Source organism: Anabrus simplex, chromosome 1 (assembly GCF_040414725.1).
Source record: "Anabrus simplex isolate iqAnaSimp1 chromosome 1, ASM4041472v1, whole genome shotgun sequence".
NCBI lineage: Eukaryota > Metazoa > Arthropoda > Insecta > Orthoptera > Tettigoniidae > Anabrus > Anabrus simplex.
This window is the reverse complement of record NC_090265.1, coordinates 1,364,090,605-1,364,113,104: the sequence shown is the minus strand read 5'-3', so window position 1 is coordinate 1,364,113,104 and position 22,500 is coordinate 1,364,090,605. Positions and strand designations below refer to the sequence as shown.

General features: G+C 40.7%; 1 protein-coding gene across 1 annotated transcript in view; it reads right to left on the bottom strand.

Annotated features, from left to right (window-relative positions):
• Positions 1-22,500, bottom strand: part of LOC136859064 (uncharacterized) — a 792,234-nt gene that overhangs the window by 153,904 nt on the left and 615,830 nt on the right. Inside the window, exon 35 of the mRNA XM_068225768.1 lies at positions 2,290-2,440. Coding sequence (XP_068081869.1) covers positions 2,290-2,440 — 151 coding nt within the window. The remainder of the gene's footprint in view (positions 1-2,289; positions 2,441-22,500) is intronic.

The following is a 22,500-nucleotide window of genomic DNA, read 5'->3' as shown; positions in this document are numbered from 1 at the left end:
CAAACACCCAGCCCCCAGGGCACTGGAGTTAACCAATGAAGGTTAAAATCCCCGACCCGGCCGGAATCGAACCCGGGACCCTCTGAAGCGAAGGCCGGTACGCTGACCTTTCAGCCAACGTGTCGGACGCGAAACATGTATGAGGACAGATCATGAGTGCCAGATTTAGTGGATATAAACTCATGACAGTCATCTAGTAGATATGCACAAGGAATAGAAGCATTGTGTTGAAATAAAATGAGGTTTAAAGTGACTAGTCTAAAATTAGCAATGGGCATTAGTTAAGCCACTATTTCGTAGGTTATCGCGGGATAATGAGATAACCTGTCTCATTTAGTGAAAATGGCAGTAGCACAGTTTATGGTGTCAGTTTACGACGGTACAGGCTATTGTATAAGTCGTATTGGCCTTAATACTGAGAGCAAGGATTTTGTATACTGGCATGTACTGTATGCAAAGTACACATTAATTCGTCAGCCCAATAACAGTATCGTGGTATCCGATTATTTTGGTTTAAAGTGAAGTTTGAGGCATAGGTAAGTTAAATCTTTTCCAAATTTATTTCGGTGTGATTATTTTGTGATAACTATGACATGTTATGTTTATGACATGTCATGTTTAGGACATGTCATATTTTATTTCTTTATATTACTTCCATGGAAAATACAAGTTAAGAATGATTTTATTTACGGTGACTACAATGATGCAATTTTCATGGGTCATATAAAGTCATATTTTGGTTCTTTTAATGTTTTGTCATTTTCGGGTAATTTTTTATGTTATGCTCATATTTCCCCAAGAATTTTCGTGTTTTTGGCTTATTTATGTCTTTTTATTCCATTTTCGCATACCTGCTTTCATTCATCTCAAAGACGGGTTTTTCACATCTCCTAACTGTTGTCTGCAATTTCTTACATTACCTTTTTTAGAAATATATATTTATATGAATTAGGAGGGTAAGCTGTATGGAAAGAGACAAGTGCGTATAAAACGACAGAACAGTAAGCCTCAATTGAACTCTAACGATTTGACGTATTTCAAACACGGCCTGAAAGCATCCTGCGATGTTGAGGGGTTTTTCTCCCGTTACAAGTCATGTTGCGTGAGAATTTTATTTTTTAATATATGAAATTACTATTGTAATTCTCTCTGATCGTCCATCTAAATTTGACATCTATTTCATTCTGTGCAGAGTCGAAAGTTACCTCTGGAATGAGTAATTAAATAAATTCAAAATAAAATAAAAATTAAGATTATTACTTATTTATTGTTATTGAATGAACTAGATTTTGAAAGTATATTTTCAGTATAATGTCAAGTTAAACAGCGGCACGATTTTGAAGATTTCGAATATGTGTCCAAAAAAATAAGTGTTAATTATTGTCATATTTTAATACATTTTTATGTCATAAATGCTTGCATATTTCTAACATTTTTAGGTCATAAACATCCGGGCCCTAGTGATAACTCTTGGCAGAGTTTAAATGTAAAATAGGGATAGGTTCTAAATTTCTTTTGATGATATAATTAGATGTAAAGTAAAGAAGCTGAAATGAAATGGATCTCACCACACCATATAAATAATACTTTCCGTTGAGTCAGAAAGCAGAATATCCACAAAATACACTTCGTTTCGAAATACGAGTTGAAGAATATTGTGTGAAATGTTTTTCGACAGTGACACCAGTGAAATGAAAAATGAAATGGCGTATGGCTTTTAGTGCCGGGAGTGTCCGAGGACAAGTTCGGCTCGCCAGGTGCAGGTCTTTTGAATTGACTCCCTAGGCGACCTGCGCGTCGTGATGAGGGTGAAATGATGATGAAGACGACACATACACCCAGCCCCCGTGCCAGCGAAATTAACCAATGATGGTTAAAATTCCCGACCCTGCCGGGAATCGAACCCGGGACCCCTGTGACCAAAGGCCAGCACGCTAACCATTTAGCCATGGAGCCCGACAGTGACGTCAGTAATGCTATGAAAAGGGAGGCACTAAATCTGGAGAAAGATTCGTCTGTACAGAGGCCATGGAGGAAAGTGAAATATACAGGGGTATAAGGACATTTTTCACTCACCCATGAGAGTTGTGTCATGTAATTGAACATTTGTATTCACTAGTAAGGTTGGGTAGCGTGTTCAGTATCTCTTGAGTAATATTTCATTTCCTTCGCAGTTAAGGAGAAAAATCAAGTCTTCAGTTATCAGTATCACTACAGAATCTGAACCCCACGCTGTGGAAAACTCTACGGTTTTTACATATTTAAACAAAGTCTACACAAATAATTTACCTTTCTTGTATGAAATATGGCCGAACTTTAAATCAATTTCTTCTGGTGTCTCGACATCTGCTGAAAGAGGATGGCTGAAACCAGTAGAATCTACAGACATCGCTAAACGCTGACTTCGCTCCGTATGCATATTGGCAGTATCAGGATAGATCTGAAATCAGAATTAAATTTCTAAATAATATTTTTATGAATTTGAATTTTATGAGATGCAGATTTGGAATCCATTAAGGATCAAATGTTTATCATATGACTTGTTATTTATTTAATTTAGCGTATGGCTTTTAGTACCAGGAGTGAACGAGGACAACTTCGGTTTACCTGGTGCAGGTCTTTCTTCATGGGCCACTTGCTCGTCTGGGTGAAAAATGATGATGGTGGTGGTAAGGAGTGAACGAAATTCAGTGTTGGCACATAGCCTACTCCTATCGAATAACACCAAGGGGTCTGCACAAGGCTTAACTTCTTCATCTGCCACATCCGACGGACGAATCAGCATCAACAGTTTGAAATGCCCTCACTCCGTATGAATATTGTGGTGAGATTTTGTGTTAAACTCAGGGGTTTGGCATGCTCTCTTGATAAGAAATTGTGTAACACCACATCTCCTACTCTGCTGGCCAACATTCTGACGGTAAAATATTTTTCCACCAACGAGACTCAAACCGGATGACCATGGAGTCATACCATGTAGACTTGACGCCTTACAGACCATGGCCAGCAGGTGGAATAAACCTTGCGTTAAAGTACGAATATCGACTACCAATCGGTTTATCTGTAGGCCTATCAGTTGGTTCTGTTCTATTGGACGTTGAGAATGCTTATATAAGGAAAGGATGCCAGTCATACTTTTATTTAAACTAAGGTAACATAGAAGTTAATGTTTATAACATTAATTACACTATTTTTAAAGAAGGGAAATGAGTCCAACACATCGTTCATAGAGACACCATGATCAGTGATAGAATTTCGACGGCAAGGTCACCAATTTGGAGTGAAGCCCTCCTTTACGGAACGCCGATAGAAGAACTAGATTTTCTTTCATTCACGCACTCTTTCTCTCTTTTTATTTCTACCTTCACACTGTTTCGAGACGAATTCTCTGTTTTACTACATTTTCGTTGCCTAGTTGCATAGATTTAGCTGCACCTTCGTTCACAGTATGTTTAAACCTTATAAGACCTTGTAAGTGCTGTTGGTAAACTGCTAATATATATTATTTCTTCTTCAGCTTACCCCAGTTTTTCCCGGGGTCGCTGGAGCCACCCAGGATAATTTTGGTTTCGTCCAGGGATTTAAGACAGGATGCCCTTCCTGAAGCCACGTGATTTTTGAGATGAAACGTCCACCCAGAATAAACCTGGATTCGAAACCCAGCATTCCGTGTGGGAACCCCACAGCTAAGCTACTGAGACAATTTACGGCTCCATCTATTATTATAATTTCAAATGTTTAAGTTTAGTTTGACCATACAACATATTTTAGGATCGGGTGCTTTTGCAACCGTCAAACATTTCATAATTTCGGGACATTGCCATTATTTTCATCGACATACTAACCAAAGAATTTTCATTTTTCATAATATCACATGCTGCACATTAACCTTTGCAACAACTCTCGCGCATCTTCCCAGAAATTTGCCTATTAAGAAGATGAAAGTGAATGATTTTGATAATCATCTCAACCAGCTAACAACTTGGTCTACTGTGGAAGATGACGAAGACAATAATTAACAATGAAGGACACTAGGCTTTGCCGTACTGTCTATTTCACTGCAGTGTGTTCGATAGTCTACATCAAAATATACACAGGTACCACACGAGGTGTAGCAACTTCCTTATTTAACTTCTGTTAGCTTTATTTCTTTGCTTGATATAATGCATACATATGAGTTATATGAGATTGAAAGTTTACGTGCCTCTATGAAATCAGACAGTCTTGGAAGCTTATTATTATTTTATTCCTCCGAAGCCACAGTAGAAAATGACACATAACATATTGTACCCGTTCAAAATTACTATATTTTGAAAAGGTGCAGTTGTGAATATATCAGCATAACAGTTGTGGACATTTCCATAGTACCTTTTATTGGTTTAGTTCGGTTTTGATTAGTGATACGAATTAATTCAGTACTCAAACAGAGACAGCTTGAAAATGGGAAATAATGATATAAATAACTCAAAATCGACAATATTTAAGTTGTCGCACTATTCATTGTAAATATTTGTAGTACTGGAAACTACTTTATTTATATTTATTTCTTATCTATTTATTTCATTTACATTTATTTTCCACTTACTGGATATCCCGTATTGATATTTTATTTTTCTAGTTATTGTTGTGATGTGATATTAGCCATACGCTAAACCAAAATAAAGAGTCGTAGAGAGTCAGCTGTCTGTAATGTCGTTTACTTTGCTTTTTTACGGCATAAACCTGCTTTAGATCAACTAAAGACCATATCAGTGGCTTTCAGTTTTCGTATCTGTTTGTTTGTCTGTTCCACCATCATTAGAAAACAGCTGAATAGAACTTAACCAAACTTCATAATTACAGTCTACTCAAGCAGGAGCAGGTTTTTATATGTATGTGATTTAAATATCACTGGATAGACTGGGTAAATGGGGCTTTATAGGAAGACCAAAATAATTGTTTTATGCTTTCTCACACACTAATGATTTTCTGGAAAGCCTGTAGACTAGAATGAAATGTCCCTTCATTTTAAACCATTTTTGTTCAATCAAGCATCGTTAATCTACAATCAAACTGTCACCGAGGTTATATATTCGTTACCAATTGTTTATACTTAGAAATGTATTGAACATTTTCCTTTGTAAATTACGAAGATTGGAACTTAAATAGTGGCAATTATTTATTTACAACAGATATGTACAAAAGAGTTACATGTTAGCAACCTTTACTGTCCTTCAATGTAGTCACCAGCGTTGTGTATAACCAGTTGCCAGCAAAGTGGAAGTCGTAGTATATCTTTAGCAGAGCCTGTTCTGTTGATGGTGCGAATGGAGCGGCCTGTCGAATCTCTGCAACATTTCCGGTTTCTTGGGCGAGCTCACGAATCGTCTGGTTTCGATCACTGTCCAGTCACGCGGCAATAGCATGCACTTCTTCTTCACTCGTAGGACGACCTGCCCGGTGAATGTCCGCCACAGTTTGTCGACCATCGTTGAAGGCTTTTACCCAACGTGCCACTGTTCTGTAAGGCAATGCAGATTCCTCGCAAGCCTCTTGAAGACCTTGATGACACTGTCGTGCTGTACGACCTCTGGCAGATTCAATCTTGATCCAACTCCGTTGTTCCTGTTTGGAATACATAGTTATAAGGTTACGTTAGACCGCCAGCTCACAAGTGACTGTGTTTCTCTCGCTTGTGTGCACGCAGGTGATGTGGGAAGGGCGAGTCCATTTGCTCTGAGGTAAGGTAGGTATGTAACCAACGTGTGCTATCAGCGACAATATTAGATTCCGTTGTATATCGTCTCCACAGCAGTGTTGCCACTATTTAAGTACCAACCCTCGTATTTCAATCACTGATTCCTCTCCTCTAAATGAACATTTGCTCCAAATTGTCCTTCTGACTTCATCTTCATACTATGAACAGTCCTGCATTTAAAAGCTCCTCTGAAGCCCATTCGTCTACTGCTGGCATTCCTCGCCATCACTCCACTGACAGCTGGGAACGTACTGGTTAGTCGAGCAGCTCGTCCACTAATGGCATTCCTCGCCATCACTCCACTGACAGCTCGGAACGTACTGGTTAGTCGAATAGCTCGTCTACTACAGGCATTCCTTGTCATCACACCGCTGACAGCTCGGAACGTACTGGTTAGTCGAGCAGCTCGTCTACTACTGGCATTCCTCGCCATCAGTCCACTGACAGCTCGGAACGTACTGGTTAGTCGAATAGCTCGTCTACTACAGGCATTCCTTGTCATCACACCGCTGACAGCTCGGAACGTACTGGTTAGTCGAGCAGCTCGTCTACTACTGGCATTCCTCGCCATCAGTCCACTGACAGCTCGGAACGTACTGGTTAGTCGAGCAGCTCGCCATCACTTCATTGACTGCTCGGAACATTGGTTAGTCGAGCAGCTCGCCATCACTTCATTGGCAGCTCGGAACGTACTGGTTAGTCGAGCAGCTCGCCATCACTTCATTGACTGCTCGGAACATTGGTTAGTCGAGCAGCTCGCCATCACTTCATTGGCAGCTCGGAACGTACTGGTTAGTCGAGCAGCTCGCCATCACTTCATTGACTGCTCGGAACATTGGTTAGTCGAGCAGCTCGCCATCACTTCATTGACTGCTCGGAACAGTGGTTAGTCGAGCAGCTCGCCATCACTTTATTGGCAGCTCGGAACGTACTGGTTAGTCGAGCAGCTCATCACTCCACTGACAGGTCGGAATGTACTGGTTAGTCGAGCAGCTCTCCGTCACTCCATTGAGAGCTCGGAACATATTGGTTAGTCGAGCAGCTCGTCATAACTCCACTGACAGCTCGGAACGTGCTGCTTAGTCGAGCAGCTCGTCTCCTTATTCCCAATTCTTCCCCGCTTGGATTTTGCAATATTTTCGCAAGACTACTCTTTTTACTAAACATTATCCTGAACGAATGGTGCTGCTTTCCTTTGGATCGTTTCCAGTTCTCGTATCAAGTAGTCCTTGTGTGGGTACCACACTCTGAAACCCTACTCTAATTGTGGTCGTACCAGAAACATACACACCTTTACATCCTTACTATAACCACTCTCATAACATGTGAAGGAATCAGTAAACTTTATTCACAACCTACCTAGTTTATGTGATGTTTCCGATGAAGATATTTTCTTATATTAATCTCTAAGCGTGAGCCTCCGTGGCTCAGGCGGCAGAGCACCGGCCTCTCACTGCTGGGTTCCGTGGTTCAAATCCCGGTTACTCCATGTGCGATTTGTGCTGGACAAAGCGGAGGTGGGACAGGTTTTTCTCCGGGTACTCCTATTTCCCCTGTAATCTTTCATTCCAGCAACACTCTCCTATATAATTTCAGTTCATCTGTCAATCATTAATCATTGCCCCAAGAAGAGTGGGACAGGCTTCAGGAACAGGCACAATTCCTACCCTCGCCCCTAGATGGGGGTTTCATTCATTCCATTCCTGACCCGGTGGAATGACTGGAAATAGGCTGTGGATTTTCATTTTCATTAATCTGTATCACCCAATCAACAAAGTAAATATAACTGAGAGGACTTTCCTTCTTGGGGAAACTTGCAACCTCTTTTTCATGCCGTTGACCATCATACCATTGTCTGCTGCCTATCTCACAACATTGTCTGAGCCTGTTTGTAGTCGCTTACAAACCTGCAATTTCTTGATTACTATATAGCCTACATTATGACATCATCCACAAAAAGCCTTACTTGCGATTTTAGTTCTTTGATCTTACCACTAAAGTACCCACCTCTGTTGCGTAACGGTTAGTGAAATTAGCTGCCGTCCTCGGGGGCCCGGGTTCAATTCCCGGTACTGCCAGAATTTTAAGAATGGCCGGAGGTTTGGTATGTGGTTGAAATGGTACATACAGCTCACCTCCAATGGGGGTGTACACGAAAAGAGCTGCACCACATCAGGATGAGGACACGAGTTTACTTTATTTAGTATATAAGAAAACGTAAAATTTCAATAAAACTACCCTGTGGGACACCTCTCCTAAATATTACAGGATCAGATAACGTTTCACCTACTCGAATTATTATTATTGTTATTATTATTATTATTATTATTATTATTATTATTATTATTATTATTATTATTATTATTATTATTATTATTATTATCATTATTCTTTGTCGTTTAGGCCTACTGAAGACCACGGGGCTCGTATCTACTCTTCGGTAAAGTTACTGCTTTCTTCTTCTTCCAATACTCCTTCATTTGCTGACTATGAGCCAGCTTTCTCTCCTCTCTCAACTTAGGTCCTATAGTCTTCTTACTTGTAAGGGACGTTGGGAAAACACCGTGTCGGATGGCTTGACGGAACAGTGTTCGGTCATGAGTTTGTCCCAGTGGGATGCCTAGTTGTTCCATATCCAACTTAACTGACGTGATCCATTTGTTCTTAGAAGCCTTGGCCCTTCCTGTTGCTGTGAATATCCTGTTGTTGAGTCTTTCGGAATCCAGACGAGACAAGTGTCCATAAAAGTTCAGGCGCCTTTTCCTTATACACGTGACGATGTCCTCCTGATGTTCATACAGTTCATCATTATGGCGGATTCTGTAAATGCCTCCTTCCTCTCTGATTGGTCCTAATATCCTCCTCAGGATCTTCCTCGTTTTTAACTCCAGCTTTCTAAGTGGGCCCTTCCTGGCCATTACAAGGCACTCGGAAGCATACAGAACAGATGGTTTGACGACCGAGTTGTAGTGTCTGAGTTTGAGGTTCTTGGAGAGGCACGTAGATGAATAGATACTACGACACGAGTGATAAGCCCTTTCAAACTTGGTACATATGACATCTATGGCTAGGTTCTCGCTCTGATTCGCAGAGATACATTCTCCCAAGTACTTAACTGCGGGTACTTTTCGTATGGTAGCATCTGTGAGAGGAATTGTAGAAGGGGCCTCCTTGATATTGATCATAAATTCAGTCTTCTGGATGCTGATTTTCAGAACAGTCTTAACCGCTACACTATAAAGACTCTGTAAGTTGTAAGTAGCTTCCTCTATATTGTTTACCAATAGAATGAGGTCATCGGCAAAGGCTAGGCACAGGACAATGAGGTTGTCTCTCTTGTACCCAAGCTTCAGTCTAGCTCCCGGTGGTAGCATCGTTCTCCATTCCCTAATGATCTTTTCCAGGACACAGTTGAAGAGAATGTAGGAGAGACCATCACCCTATCGATCTCCTGTTCTGATTGGAAAGCTTTCGGATAGTTCACCTCTGAACTTGAACTAATCGTAGGGTCTTCCCATCCAGACCAAGTTCCTATAGTATAGAGAAAAGGATGTCTCTGTCCACAGAGTCATAAGCTTTCTGAAAATCTACTAGGACCACCACTCATGGATGTCCACCTCGGCTTTTGTAATTGAGAACAGTCTTAAGATTGTGTATCTGTTCTGGACAAGATCTAGTCTTACGGAAACCAGCTTGGTATTCACCTAACTGTGAGTCTAGCTGTGTGGAGACTCTATTGAGCAGGGCTACTGAGAGGACCTTGTGGGTAATTTTTAACAAGGAAATACCTGTATAATTGTTGAAGTCTGTCTTACTTCCCTTCTTGTGGAGGGGATGAATCACGGCAGACGTCCATCCATCGGGTAGGGACTCCGTTGTCCATATTTCCTTTATGATTTGATGGATGCTCTGCAAATACTGATAATCTGCATATTTCCACATCTCGGCAACTATGCCGTCTTCACCTGAAGCCTTTTTGTTCTTGAGACCACCTATGATGTCCATTATTTCTTCTCTCGTAGGTGGTTGAGAATCAGGGTTCTTGTGTGAAGGCTCTTGGAAAATAAGCTTTTCTTCAGGTTCCTCCGCGTTTAGTAGCTTCTGGAAATAGTCTGCAGGAGTTTTGGTGCAGTCTTTATTGTTCAGTTGAAGTTTTCCATCTGGCCCGTGGAGGATGAGGGTAGGAGTTGTGCACTGGGCCGTTTGCTTATTAAGTCCTTTGTACAGGTCTCTTGAGTTGTTTCTCTGAAAATTATTTTCAGCCTGTTGCATTGGGCTTCTGAAGTAATTTCTCTTCGCACTGCGGATGGTGTTAGCTGTAGCTTTTCTTTTCATGAGGAAGGCTTCATAATTGGCTTCAATTTTATGTTGGTTCCACTTAGTCCACGCTTTACGCCTTTCTTCTATAACTTCATCACAATTTGTACTCTACCATGGTTGTTTGCCTTTGGTTGATGAGGCAGGGATAGTTTCTTGAGCAGCATCCAGCAAGGCCTTTTGTAAGGCAGGCCATCCTTCTTTCTCTGTATTCTTCCTGAGGGTATTCTGAACATCACAATCCTCATCGCGCAGTAGCAGAGTGTTGAACCTGGGTATCTTATGACTACTTTGGAGATGTGTTGTTTTCCTAAAGGGTTGCATATTAATCTTGACAAGTGAAAGGTAGTGATCAGAGTCTATGTTGGCTCCTCGTAATACCTTGACGTTCTGTATGTCGATATGATGTTGCCGTGCTATAGCAACATAGTCTAGGTGGAATTCGCCAAGCATAGGATTTGGACTTTTCCAGATTTTGGCCTTTCTAGGTAGACGTTTGAAGGCTGTTGATTGTAGGACTAAGCTGTACTTGTCACAGAGTTGAATGAGACGTTCTCCATTTCTGTTTGTTCTCTTATGGGCTGGATAATGGCCTACTATCTTCCGGTTATTTCACTCCTTACCGACTTGTGCATTGAAGTCTCCCATGAGTATGATGGAATGGTGGGAATGGATCTTATCTAGAGTTTCTTCTAAGGTGGCCCAGCATTGTTCTACATTTTTCAGGTTTGAACGGTTTGTGTCATTCGTGGGTGAGTGGAAATTTACGACTGTGTATGCTCTATTACGAGACCTGAAGGATAACTAGAAGGTCCTTCCGTTAGGTGAATTGAAATCTAAAATATGGTCAACCATCTTGTGGTGTACCGCAAACCCAGTACCAAATTGTGGAAGTGTCTTGATAACTCTTTCAGCAGGTTTCCCCTTGTAGATTCTGTACACTCCGGACTCTATTGTATCCTCATCGGTAAACCGAGTCTCATCTAGCGCTGCTATCATAACCTTGTACATTTTCTAGTACGTCAAGCGTTTGTTTGAGCTTACCTACCTTCAGTAGGGAATTAATTTTTATTGTAGCAAAGTACAGATGTTTCTCTTTGGTTGTCGTTTAGCAGAATTAGATAGAAGTGGGAAGCATGAAGGTGCAGGTTCCCCAGAATCCGATGACCTGCTTGCCCCAGACTGTGTGAGGGTGGATTGTTTACCACCTGGGGTACATTTCTGAATATTCGTTGTCTCCATGTTTCGAGTATTACGAGAGTCGTAATGGTGATTACCTAAAAGGTAACAGATTTTTAACCATCAAGGTTGTAAGCCTTGAAGCCACCAGCACTGATCGGCTCACCGACCAGTTTCCCGCTGGGATTGGTTACCCAACCTTCCACTGGGTTGCTCGCTTTAACAGGGACACCTCTTGTAGGTTACATGTTGGAGTTGGAGTGAAAGAGGCTAAGTTGGGTTCCCTTTCTGAACCCAATATGTATTAGTTGCAGATGACAAGCAACGACGCATTTCACTCGCATTTGCCCAGAACCATGTGATGACAAAAGCTACATAGACTCCTCCCAGGTTAATTCCTGGGACCTATTATTATTATTATTATTATTATTATTATTATTATTATTATTATTATTATTATTATTATTATTATTATTATTATTATTATTATTATTATTATTATTATTATTATTATTTGCAAACAGAAAAAGCAAGCAAGATGCTATCTAAAATAGCGGCTCAAATATTTGAAACTGGAATTAAAACATCCTAATTACAACAGGTTTAGAGAAGCAGTAAAACTCCATTAAAAGCTAAATTCCTAGAACAGTTTTCCCCTGCTCGTAACGATAATGCTAAAAACATCAAGCAAGAAAAATGTGTTCTAATAAAATAACAACACTTCAATAATTCTAAACTGCAAGTCAGACATAATGATGGATACCGCGATTCAAATCCTGGCAACTTATGCCGTCAGGAAGGGCATCCGGCGCGCATCTAGCTGTAAATCCCTGATTCTCATGTTAGAAGGCAACTTGTTGTAAAATATTCTTAATCCCAGTTCTTTGACGTCAGGAAGGGCAAGCGGTCGAAGACAATAGTGTATGATGTAAGAGGTTAGATACTGAAAGTTTTGCGTCAAGAAGGGTAACTAGTCTTAAACAAATTCTTGCGATTTAATATCTTAGTTTTGCGTCAGGAAGGACATCCGGCTGTAAAACAATAGTTCGTGATACAGCGATTTAAAATCTAAAAAGAGCATCTAGCTGTAAATCCCCGATTCTCGTGTTAGAAATGGTAACTAGTTGTAAAACCGAATCTTAATCCCAGTTCTTTGACGTCAGGAAGGGCAACCGGTCGAAAACAATAGTATATGATGTAAGAGGCTAGATACTGCCAGTTTTGCGTCAGGAAGGGCAACTAGTCTTAAAACAAATTCTTGCGATTTAAAATCTTAGTTTTGCGTCAGGAAGGGCATCCGGCTGTAAAACAATAGTTCGTGATACAGCGATTTAAAATCTAAGAAGAGCAACTAGCTGTAAATCCCCGATTCTCGTGTTAGAAAGGGCAACTAGTTGTAAAACAGATTCTTAATCCCAGCTCTTTGACGTCAGGAAGGGCAACCGGTTGAAAACAATAGTGTATGATGTAAGAGGCTAGATACTACTAGTTTTGCGCCAGGAAGGGCAACTAGACTTAAAACAAATTCTTGCGATTTAAAATCTAAGTTTTGCGTCAGGAAGGGCATCCGGCTGTAAAACAATAGTTCGTGATACAGCGATTTAAAATCTAAGAAGGGCATCTAGCTGTAAATCCGCGATTCTCGTGTTCGAAAGGGTAACTTGTTGTAAAACAGATTCTTAATCCAAGTTCTTTGACGTCACGAAGGGCAACCGGTCGAAAACAATAGTGTATGATGTAAGAGGCAAGATACCGCCAGTTTTGCGTCAGGAAGGGCAACTAGTCTTAAAACAAAATCTTGCGTTTTAAAATCTTAGTTTTGCGTCAGGAAGGGCATCCGGTTGTAAAACAATAGTTCGTGATACAGCGATTTAAAATCTTAGTTCCTGCACTAAGAGGAGCATCTAGCTGTAAATCCCCGATTCTCGTGTTAGAAAGGGCAACTAGTTGTAAAACAGATTCTTAATCCCAGTTTTTTGACGTCAGGAAGGGCAACCGGTCAAAAACAATAGTGTATGATGTAAGAGGCTAGATACTGCCAGTTTTGCGTCAGGAAGTGCAACTAGTCTTAAAACAAACTCTTGCGATTTAAAATCTTAGTTTTGCGTCAGGAAGGGCATCCGGCTGTAAGACAATATTTCGTGATACAGCGATTTAAAATCTAAGAAGAACATCTAGCTGTAAATCCCCGATTCTCATGTTAGAAAGGGTAACTAGTTGTAAAACAGATTCTTAATCCGAGTTCTTTGATGTCAGGAAGGGCAACCGGTCGAAAACAATAGTGTATGATGTAAGAGGCTAGATACTGCCAGTTTTGCGTCAAGAAGGGCAACTAGTCTTAAAACAAATTCTTGCGATATAAATTCTTAGTTTTGCGTCAGGAAGGGCATCCGGCTGTAAAACAATAGTTCATGATACAGCGATTTAAAATCTAACAAGAACATCTAGCTGTAAATCCCCGATTCTGATGTTAGAAAGGGTAACTTGTTGTAAAACAGATTCCTAATCCGAGTTCTTTGATGTCAGGAAGGGCAACCGGTAGAAAACAATAGTGTATGATGTAAGAGGCTAGATACTGCCAGTTTTGCGTCAGGAAGGGCAACTAGTCTTAAAACAAATTCTTGCGATTTCAAATGTTAGTTTTGCGTCAGGAAGGGCATCTGGCTGTAAAACAATAGTTCATGATACAGCGATTTAAAATCTAAGAAGTGCATCTAGCTGTAAAACCAAGATTCTCGTGTTAAAAAGGGTAACTAGTTGTAAAACAGATGCTTAATCCCAGTTCATTGACGTCAGGAAGGGCAACCGGTTGAAAACAATAGTGTATGATGTAAGAGGTTAGATACTGCCAGTTTTGCGTCAGGAAGGGCAACTAGTCTTAAGACAAATACTTGCCATTTAAAATATTAGTTTTTCGTCAGGAAGGGCATCCGGCTGTAAAACAATAATTCGTGATACAGCGATTTAAAATCTTAGTTCCTGCACTAAGAAGAGCATCTAGCTGTAAATCCCCGATTCTCGTGTTAGAAAGGGCAACTAGTTGTAAAACAGATTCTTAATCCCAGCTCTTTGACGTCAGGAAGGGCAACCGTTTGAAAACAATAGTGTATGATGTAAGAGGCTAGATACTACTAGTTTTGCGTCAGGAAGGGCAACTAGTCTTAAAACAATTTCTTGCGATTTAAAATCTTAGTTTTGCGTCAGGAAGGGCATCCGGCTGTAAAACAATAGTTCGTGATACAGCGATTTAAAATCTAAGAAGAGCATCTAGCTGCAAGTCACCGATTCTCGTGTTAGAAAGGGTAACTAGTTGTAAAACAGTTTCTTAATCCGAGTTCTTTGACGTCAGGAAGGGCAACCGGTCGAAAACAATAGTGTATGATGTAAGAGGCTAGATACTGCCAGTTTTGCGTCAAGAAGGGCAACTAGTCTTAAAACAAATTCTTGCGTTTTTAAATCTTAGTTTTGCGTCAGGAAGGGCATCCGGCTGTAAAGCAATAGTTCATGATTCAGCGATTTAAAATCTAAGAAGTCCATCTAGCTGTAAAACCCCGATTCTCGTGTTAAAAAGAGCATCTAGTTGTAAAACAGATTCTTAATCCCAGTTCTTTGACGTCAGGAAGGGCAACCAGTCGAAAACAATAGTGTATGATGTAAGAGGCTAGATACTGCCAGTTTTGCGTCAGGAAGGGCAACTAGTCTTAAAACAAATTCTTGCGATTTCAAATGTTAGTTTTGCGTCAGGAAGGGCATCTGGCTGTAAAACAATAGTTCATGATACAGCGATTTAAAATCTAAGAAGTCCATCTAGCTGTAAAACCCCGATTCTCGTGTTAAAAAGGGTAACTAGTTGTAAAACAGATGCTTAATCCCAGTTCATTGACGTCAGGAAGGGCAACAGGTTGAAAACAATAGTGTATGGTGTAAGAGGTTAGATACTGCCAGTTTTGCGTCAGGAAGGGCAACTAGTCTTAAGACAAATTCTTGCCATTTAAAATCTTAGTTTTGCGTCAGGAAGGGCATCCTGCTGTAAAACAATAGTTCGTGATACAGCGATTTAAAATCTAAGAAGAGCATCTAGCTGCAAGTCACCGATTCTCGTGTTAGAAAGGGCAACTAGTTGTAAAACGGATTCTTAATCCCAGCTCTTTGACGTCAGGAAGGGCAACCGTTTGATAACAATAGTGTATGATGTAAGAGGCTAGATACTACTAGTTTTGCGTCAGGAAGGGCAACTAGTCTTAAAACAAATTCTTGCGATTTAAAATCTTAGTTTTGCGTCAGGAAGGGCAACTAGTCTTAAAACAAATTCTTGCGTTTTTAAATCTTAGTTTTGCGTCAGGAAGGGCATCCGGCTGTAAAGCAATAGTTCATGATTCAGCGATTTAAAATCTAAGAAGTGCATCTAGCTGTAAAACCCCGATTCTCGTGTTAAAAAGAGCATCTAGTTGTAAAACAGATTCTTAATCCCAGTTCTTTGACGTCAGGAAGGGCAACCAGTCGAAAACAATAGTGTATGATGCAAGAGGCTAGATACTGCCAGTTTTGCGTCAGGAAGGGCAACTAGTCTTAAAACAAATTCTTGCGATTTAAAATCTTAGTTTTGCGTCAGGAAGGGCATCCGGCTGTAAAAAAATAGTTCGTGATACAGCGATTTAAAAACTAAGAAGTGCATCTAGCTGTAAAACCCCGATTCTCGTGTTAAAAAGAGCATCTAGTTGTAAAAGAGATTTTTAATCCCAGTTCTTTGACGTCAGGAAGGGCAACCGGTCGAAAACAATACTGTATGATGTAAGAGGCTAGATACTGCTATTTAAAATCCTAGGAAGGCATCCAGTTGTAAGACAGATTCTTGTGATATAAAATCTCGCGTCAGGAAGGGCAACCGGCCGAACCGTAAAACAATAGTGTATGATGTAAGAGGCTAGATACTGCTTTTTAAAATCCTAGAAGGGCATCCTGTTGTAAAACGGATTCTTGTGATTTAAAATCTCGCGTCATTAAGGGCAACCGGTCGTAAAACAAATTATTGCTATTTAAACTCCTGCGTCAGGAGGAGGCACTCGGCTTTAAAACATATTTTTAATACCGGCCCTGCTACGTTAGGAACCACATCTAGCTGTAAAAACAGGAGCTTCAAACATTTACAGTTTTAAGGTTTAGGAACGGGTTATGGGTTACATTTTTTGTTCTACTGCATAGAACACTTTCTTTGAAGTTGTATCGGCGCAGTCATTCAGAGCGAGGTGCGGATTGCATGTGTTGGCTGAAATTGTACACGCATCTTCCGGCTGTAGTAACCTTGAACGAAGACACGGTGTGCTGATAAGTCACTTGTAACTCACGGAACGTCTTCTTAGCTGTGTACAGCATTCAGCTGGTGTAAGCTCCTAACATAAAATATCATGGTTGTACGGAGAGGTTAAAACACAGTACCAGCATATAGCCTACCCCTATCGAAAGAGCCTGCACGACGCCGGCATGTAGGCTACTCCTGTTGAAGGAGCCTGTACAAGGTTTAACACCCCTCCATCAACAGCCCTTACTTAATGCTGGCATTTTGCACGTCCTCGAAACTACTTAAGAATGTAATATACTACCGTAGGGAGAGGGTAAAACCCGGTGCCGGCACATAGACTACTCCTACCGAAGAAGCCTGCACAAGGCTGAACGCCTCCATCCGACAGATAAATCACCCTCAACATCTTATACTCATAATCATTTTCGAAGGAGTCTGCACAAGGTTTAACGCCCCCATCAACAGCCCTTACTTAATGCTGGCTTTTTGCATGCCCTCGAAACTACCTAAGAATGTAATATACTACAGGAGGGAGAGGGTAAAACCCAGTGCTGGTACATAGCCTACTCCTACCGAAGAAGCCTGCACAAGGCTTATTGCCTCCATCCGACAAATTAATCACCATCAACGTCTTGCATTCAAATCATTTTCGAAGGAGTCTGCACAAGGTTTAACGTCCCCATCAACAGCCCTTACTTAATGCTGGCTTTTTCGCACACCCCGCCTCTTAGATCATACACCATAGTTTTACGACCGGTTACCGTCCTGACTAGGATTATAAATCGCAATATACGTGAAAAATCAGTTGTAACGGGTTTTATAACTAGATGTCCCGGTACCAGCACATAGCCTTCTCCTACCGAAGAAGCCTGCACAAGGCTTATCACCTCCATCCGACAAATGAATCACCCTCAACAATCTTCAACCATTCTCGCTACTTCGGAAGATAGCGGGTTCGAAATCCTACTGTCGGAAGCCGTAAAAAATAGCAAATGCTAGGCGAGGGACCTGCGCGATCGTCATAACATGATCTAGCCGGATGCCCTTCCTGACGGCATAAGTTGCCAGGATTTGAATCGCGGTATCCATCATTATGTCTGACTTGCGTGTATGCAAGCTCACGCGTATTTTTTTGCTGAGATATCTTGCTACATCCGTTCGCCAGCTATAGCGGAAACTCGCAGTACTGCGTCTATTTCGTCTTACAACTTGGAAGAGACAACATGTGTACATATAATTTATGATCTTTCACCCCCTATTTTTTTAAAAAAAACATGTAAGAATGTAGTGTCTCGCAACATTCTTATCCGTGTGTGTGTGTGTGTTTCGAGAAAAAAAGAGTAACGTGTATCAGTGTTCTAGTCGTGTTGCAGTTACTAAGCGAGTGACCCGAGCGAGTTGGCTACGCAGTGTGCTTTCTTGATTTTCGTATGAGATATATCAGTGTATTCGCAATTACTAAGCATATTAGCAGTGCGATGAACGAGTTAGCTAAGCGGTATAGATTTTTATTTTTTATTTTCGTACTAAGCAAATCATTTGAAGTGTTGCCGATTTAGCTATGCGATATGTGCACAGTGTGTTTTTGATTTTTACACTAGGTAAATCATTGAAGTTGTACTTTTGCTCTGAACACATCAAACAATGTTCTTATTGTGTTCGATTCTAGTCTTGCTATGTTTCAATCTAATTTTCTTAGAACAAAGTTATCCCCTAACATGTTGTATCGGATCACATGTTAAGGTTAACGACATGGAGTGCAGTGTTCGATTCTAGTCTTGTTATGTTTCAATCTAATTTTCTTAGAACAAAGGTATCCCCTAACATGTTGTACAGTGTTCGGTTCTGCTTGTTTAGTGATCTGAACACATCAATCAATGTTCTGATCACATGTTGTATCGAGTGCAGTGTTCAATTCTAGTCTTGTTATGTTTCAATCTGATCTTCTTGGAACAAAGGTATCCCCTAACATGTTGTATCGAGTACAGTGTTCGGTTCTAGTCTTGTTATGTTTCAATCTAATTTTCTTAGAACAAAGGTATCCCCTGACATGTTGTACAGAGTTCGGTTCTACTTGTTTAGTGATCTGAATACATCGATCAATGTTCTGATCACATGTTAAGGTTAACGACATCGAGTGTAGTGTTCGATTCTAGTCTTGTTATGTTTCAATCTAAATTTCTTAGAACAAAGGTATCCCCTAACATGTTGTACAGTGTTCGGATCTACTTGTTTAGTGATCTGAACACGTCAATCAATGTTCTGATCACATGTTAAGGTTAACGACATCGAGTGCAGTGTTCGATTCTGGTCTTGTTATAATTCAATCAGACCTTCTTAGAACAAAGGTATCCCCTAACATGTTGTACAGCGTTCGATTCGACTTATGTAGTGTTTTGAACACACCAGACAATGTTTTAATCACATGTTGAAGTTAACGACATCGAGTGCAGTGTTCGATTCATGTCTTGTTATGTTTCTTTCGTAATCCGCAAGTCTAAACATGCATATCGCTGCACACTCTTGCCTTCGTGATGCGTGTTAGATAAAATTATGCCCTGGCAGAGGAGGAGGAGGCGGGGGTGGTAGGGGAGGAGGAGGAGGAGGAAGAGCAGGAGGTAGAGGAGGTGTCGTATTATATCCTTCAAGATAGTAGATGAGAGGTTAGGTTAGCGAATACACTAATGTTTAATGATGATAGCTAACGGAATTTCAAATTATCCGTCACCACAATTCAAAGGGATAGCAGCACGGTGCTCTGTTGATTAAAGATGGCATCTAGATAGAATTTCAAATTGCCGTCACCACATGTTAAATCTACGTAGTTAGAGATAGCAGCACGATGCTCTGTTGAATAAAGATGGCGGATGATAGCTAACGGAAGGTTTTTATTTTCAAATTATCCGCCACCAGATGTTAAATGTATGTAGCTAAAGATAGCAGTACGAAGCTTTGTTGATTGAAGATGACGGATGACAAGTAACAGAACTTTTCAAATTGCCCGCTACTACAGAGAGCAGCACGGCGCTCTGTAGATTAAAGATGGTGGATGACAGCTGACGAAATTACCCGCATGATAGCAGCACAGAGCTCTATTGATTAAAGATGGCGGATGGTAGCTGTCAAAAAGCACGTGGCTTTGTTTACTAAACAAGAGCATGTGAAATTTGCCGCCACCACTTTTCAATGGTATCTAGCTAAAGAGTGCACCACTGAGGTTTGTGATGCAAGATGGCGGATGACAGCTGTCAAAAAGCATGTGAGTTTGTAAAGTACGTGGAAATTGTCACCGGCATAAAGAGGGCAGCACGGTGCTCTCTGGCCGTTGACAGCTGTCAGAAAAGCACATGGGTTTGTTTCCAAACAAGAGCGCGTAGAATTTACAACCCCCACATAGAGGGCAGCACGTTGCTCTCTGGATTAAAGATGGCGGATGATAGCTGTCAAAAAACGCGCATAGGTTTGTTTCCAAACAAGAGCATAAAGAATTTTTCAAATTGCCGCCACTACATTTCAAAGGTATCTAGCTATAGAGTGCAGCACTGAGGTTTGCAATGCAAGATGGCGGATGACAGCTGTGACGTACCACATTTCAAAGGTAAGTAGCTAAGGAGCGCAGCACGGTGCTCTCTGGATTAAAGATGGCGGATGACAGCTGCACGTGGCTTTGTTTCCAAACAAGAGCATAAAGGATTTCTCAAATTGCCGCCACTACATTTCAGGTAAAGAGTGCAGCACTGAGGTTTGCGATGCAAGATGGCGGATGACATCTGTGACGTACCACATTTCAAAGGTAAGTAGCTAAAGAGGGCAGCACGGTGCTCTATGGATTACAGATGGCGGATGGCAGCTGCACGTGGATTTGTTTACAAACAAGAGCATAAAGAATTTCTCAAATTACCGCCACTACATTTCAAAGATATCTAGCTAAAGAGTGCAGCACTGAGGTTTCGGATGCAAGATGGCGGATGACAGCTGTGACGTACCACATTTCAAAGGTAAGTAGCTAAAGAGGGCAGCACTGCGCTCTATGGATTAAAGATGGCGGATGACAGCTGCACGTGGATTTGTTTATCTCACGATAGTGAGGTTAAGTTGGTAGCACTAAGGTTTAGGCCCGCCAAGATGGCAGCACTGCGGATGACAGGTGACGAATTTGCAGCTACTGCGATACAGAGGGCCGCACGGTGGTCTGTAGTTTAAAGATGGCGGATGACAGCTGTCAAAAAGCACGTGGCTTTGTTTACCACGCGCTAGTTAGGTTATGTTTGTACTACTGAGGTTTAGGCCCGTCAAGATGGCAGTACTGAGGTTAGCGATGCGTTGTTGTCTGTCAAAAAGCACGTGGCTTTGTTTACCTCGCGCTAGTTAGGTTAAGTTGGCACTACTGAGGTTTAGGCCCGTCAAAATGGCAGTACTGAGGTTAGCGATGCGTTGTTGACTGTCAAAAAGCACGTGGCTGTCAAAAAACACGTGGCTTTGTTTATCTCGCGCTAGTTAGGTTAAGTTGGCACTACTGAGGTTTAGGCCCGTCAGGATGGCAGCAGTGAGGTTAGCGATGCGTTGTTGTCGATGACAGCTGTCAAAAAGCACGTGGCTTTGTTTACAAATTCAAATCTCGCGCCAAAATTCAAGTTTCCTGCCAAAATTCAAATTTCCCGCGGGAGGAGGAGGAGGCCGCCGAACCATCCAATTATACTACTTAGGTACAAAGATTTTATTTAAGTCTCTAGATGAAAATATCTTTAATACAGAGGCTTATGTGTCCAACTTCTTATAGGTACTTTTTTCCCGCTTCTCCTTTAGCTCCTGGTATAGCTTTCTCTCCTTTAAGTCGACCGTGTGTCAACAATGCAATGTTTTTTCTATTGTAGTCCACATGGAGGATGAGTTCGAAAGGTTTGGATGTCTGACGAGCCTGCAGATTTCCTTTTTGAATAGTCACTTTGATTTTTTCCCAGACAATTTGGGGGATGGGAGTGAGGAGCAAAGAGGGCGTTTCCATCAAGCTATCAATTGACACCAAGTGCAGTGGACTGGTTGTTGAAGCTGGACATTCTAGTTTAATTACCTCTATATTTTAATTTGTGTGTTAATTGTATATTTTTACACATTATGCTTGTAATGTCATACGACAATAATAATAATAATAATAATAATAATAATAATAATAATAATAATAATAATAATAATAATAATAATAATAATAATAATAATAATAATAATAATAATAATAATAATAATAATAATAATGTTTGAAATCAAAGATTGGCATTACGGTTAACACTGCAAAGACTGTTAACTATTTCTCCAGTTAAATAACGTATATTCTCTTGAATTCCTTTCTTTAAAAAAATTACAAGGTACTGTTTTATTTATTAAATAAATCATTACCTTTATGATAACAAAGCTGAGGCGGGACAGGTTTTTCTCCGGGTACTCCGGTTTTCCCTGTCATATATAATTCCAGCAACACTCTCCAATATCATTTCATTTCATCTGTTATTCGTTAATCATTGCCCCAAAGGCGTGCGACAGGCTTCGGCAGCGGGCACAATTTCTATCCCCGCCGCTGGATGGGGGTTTCATTCATACCATACCTGACCTGGTCGAATGACTGCAAACAGTCTGTGGATTTTCATTTTCATTACCTTTTTGTTGGGTGGAGCCAGTGGATCGGCTCTTGAATTGCTATATGAAATACCGGGTCTATTGCCTGCACGAATGTAAAAGCTGCGGAATTAACAACTGCTTATAATATCTTGTATTTGTATGTATTCCACCAACATACCTACCGATATATAAATAAAATGTGAATATTATTTCGATTGCTGAGAACGAAAGGGTGACAGTTAAAAAAAAGCATTTTTGAGATTTTACCTTCAGTGTATGGAATATTTCAATCTCTACAACCTCCGAAACTGTTACAACAAAAATGTAATGTGTTCATGCCAGAAAGCACTTCTAG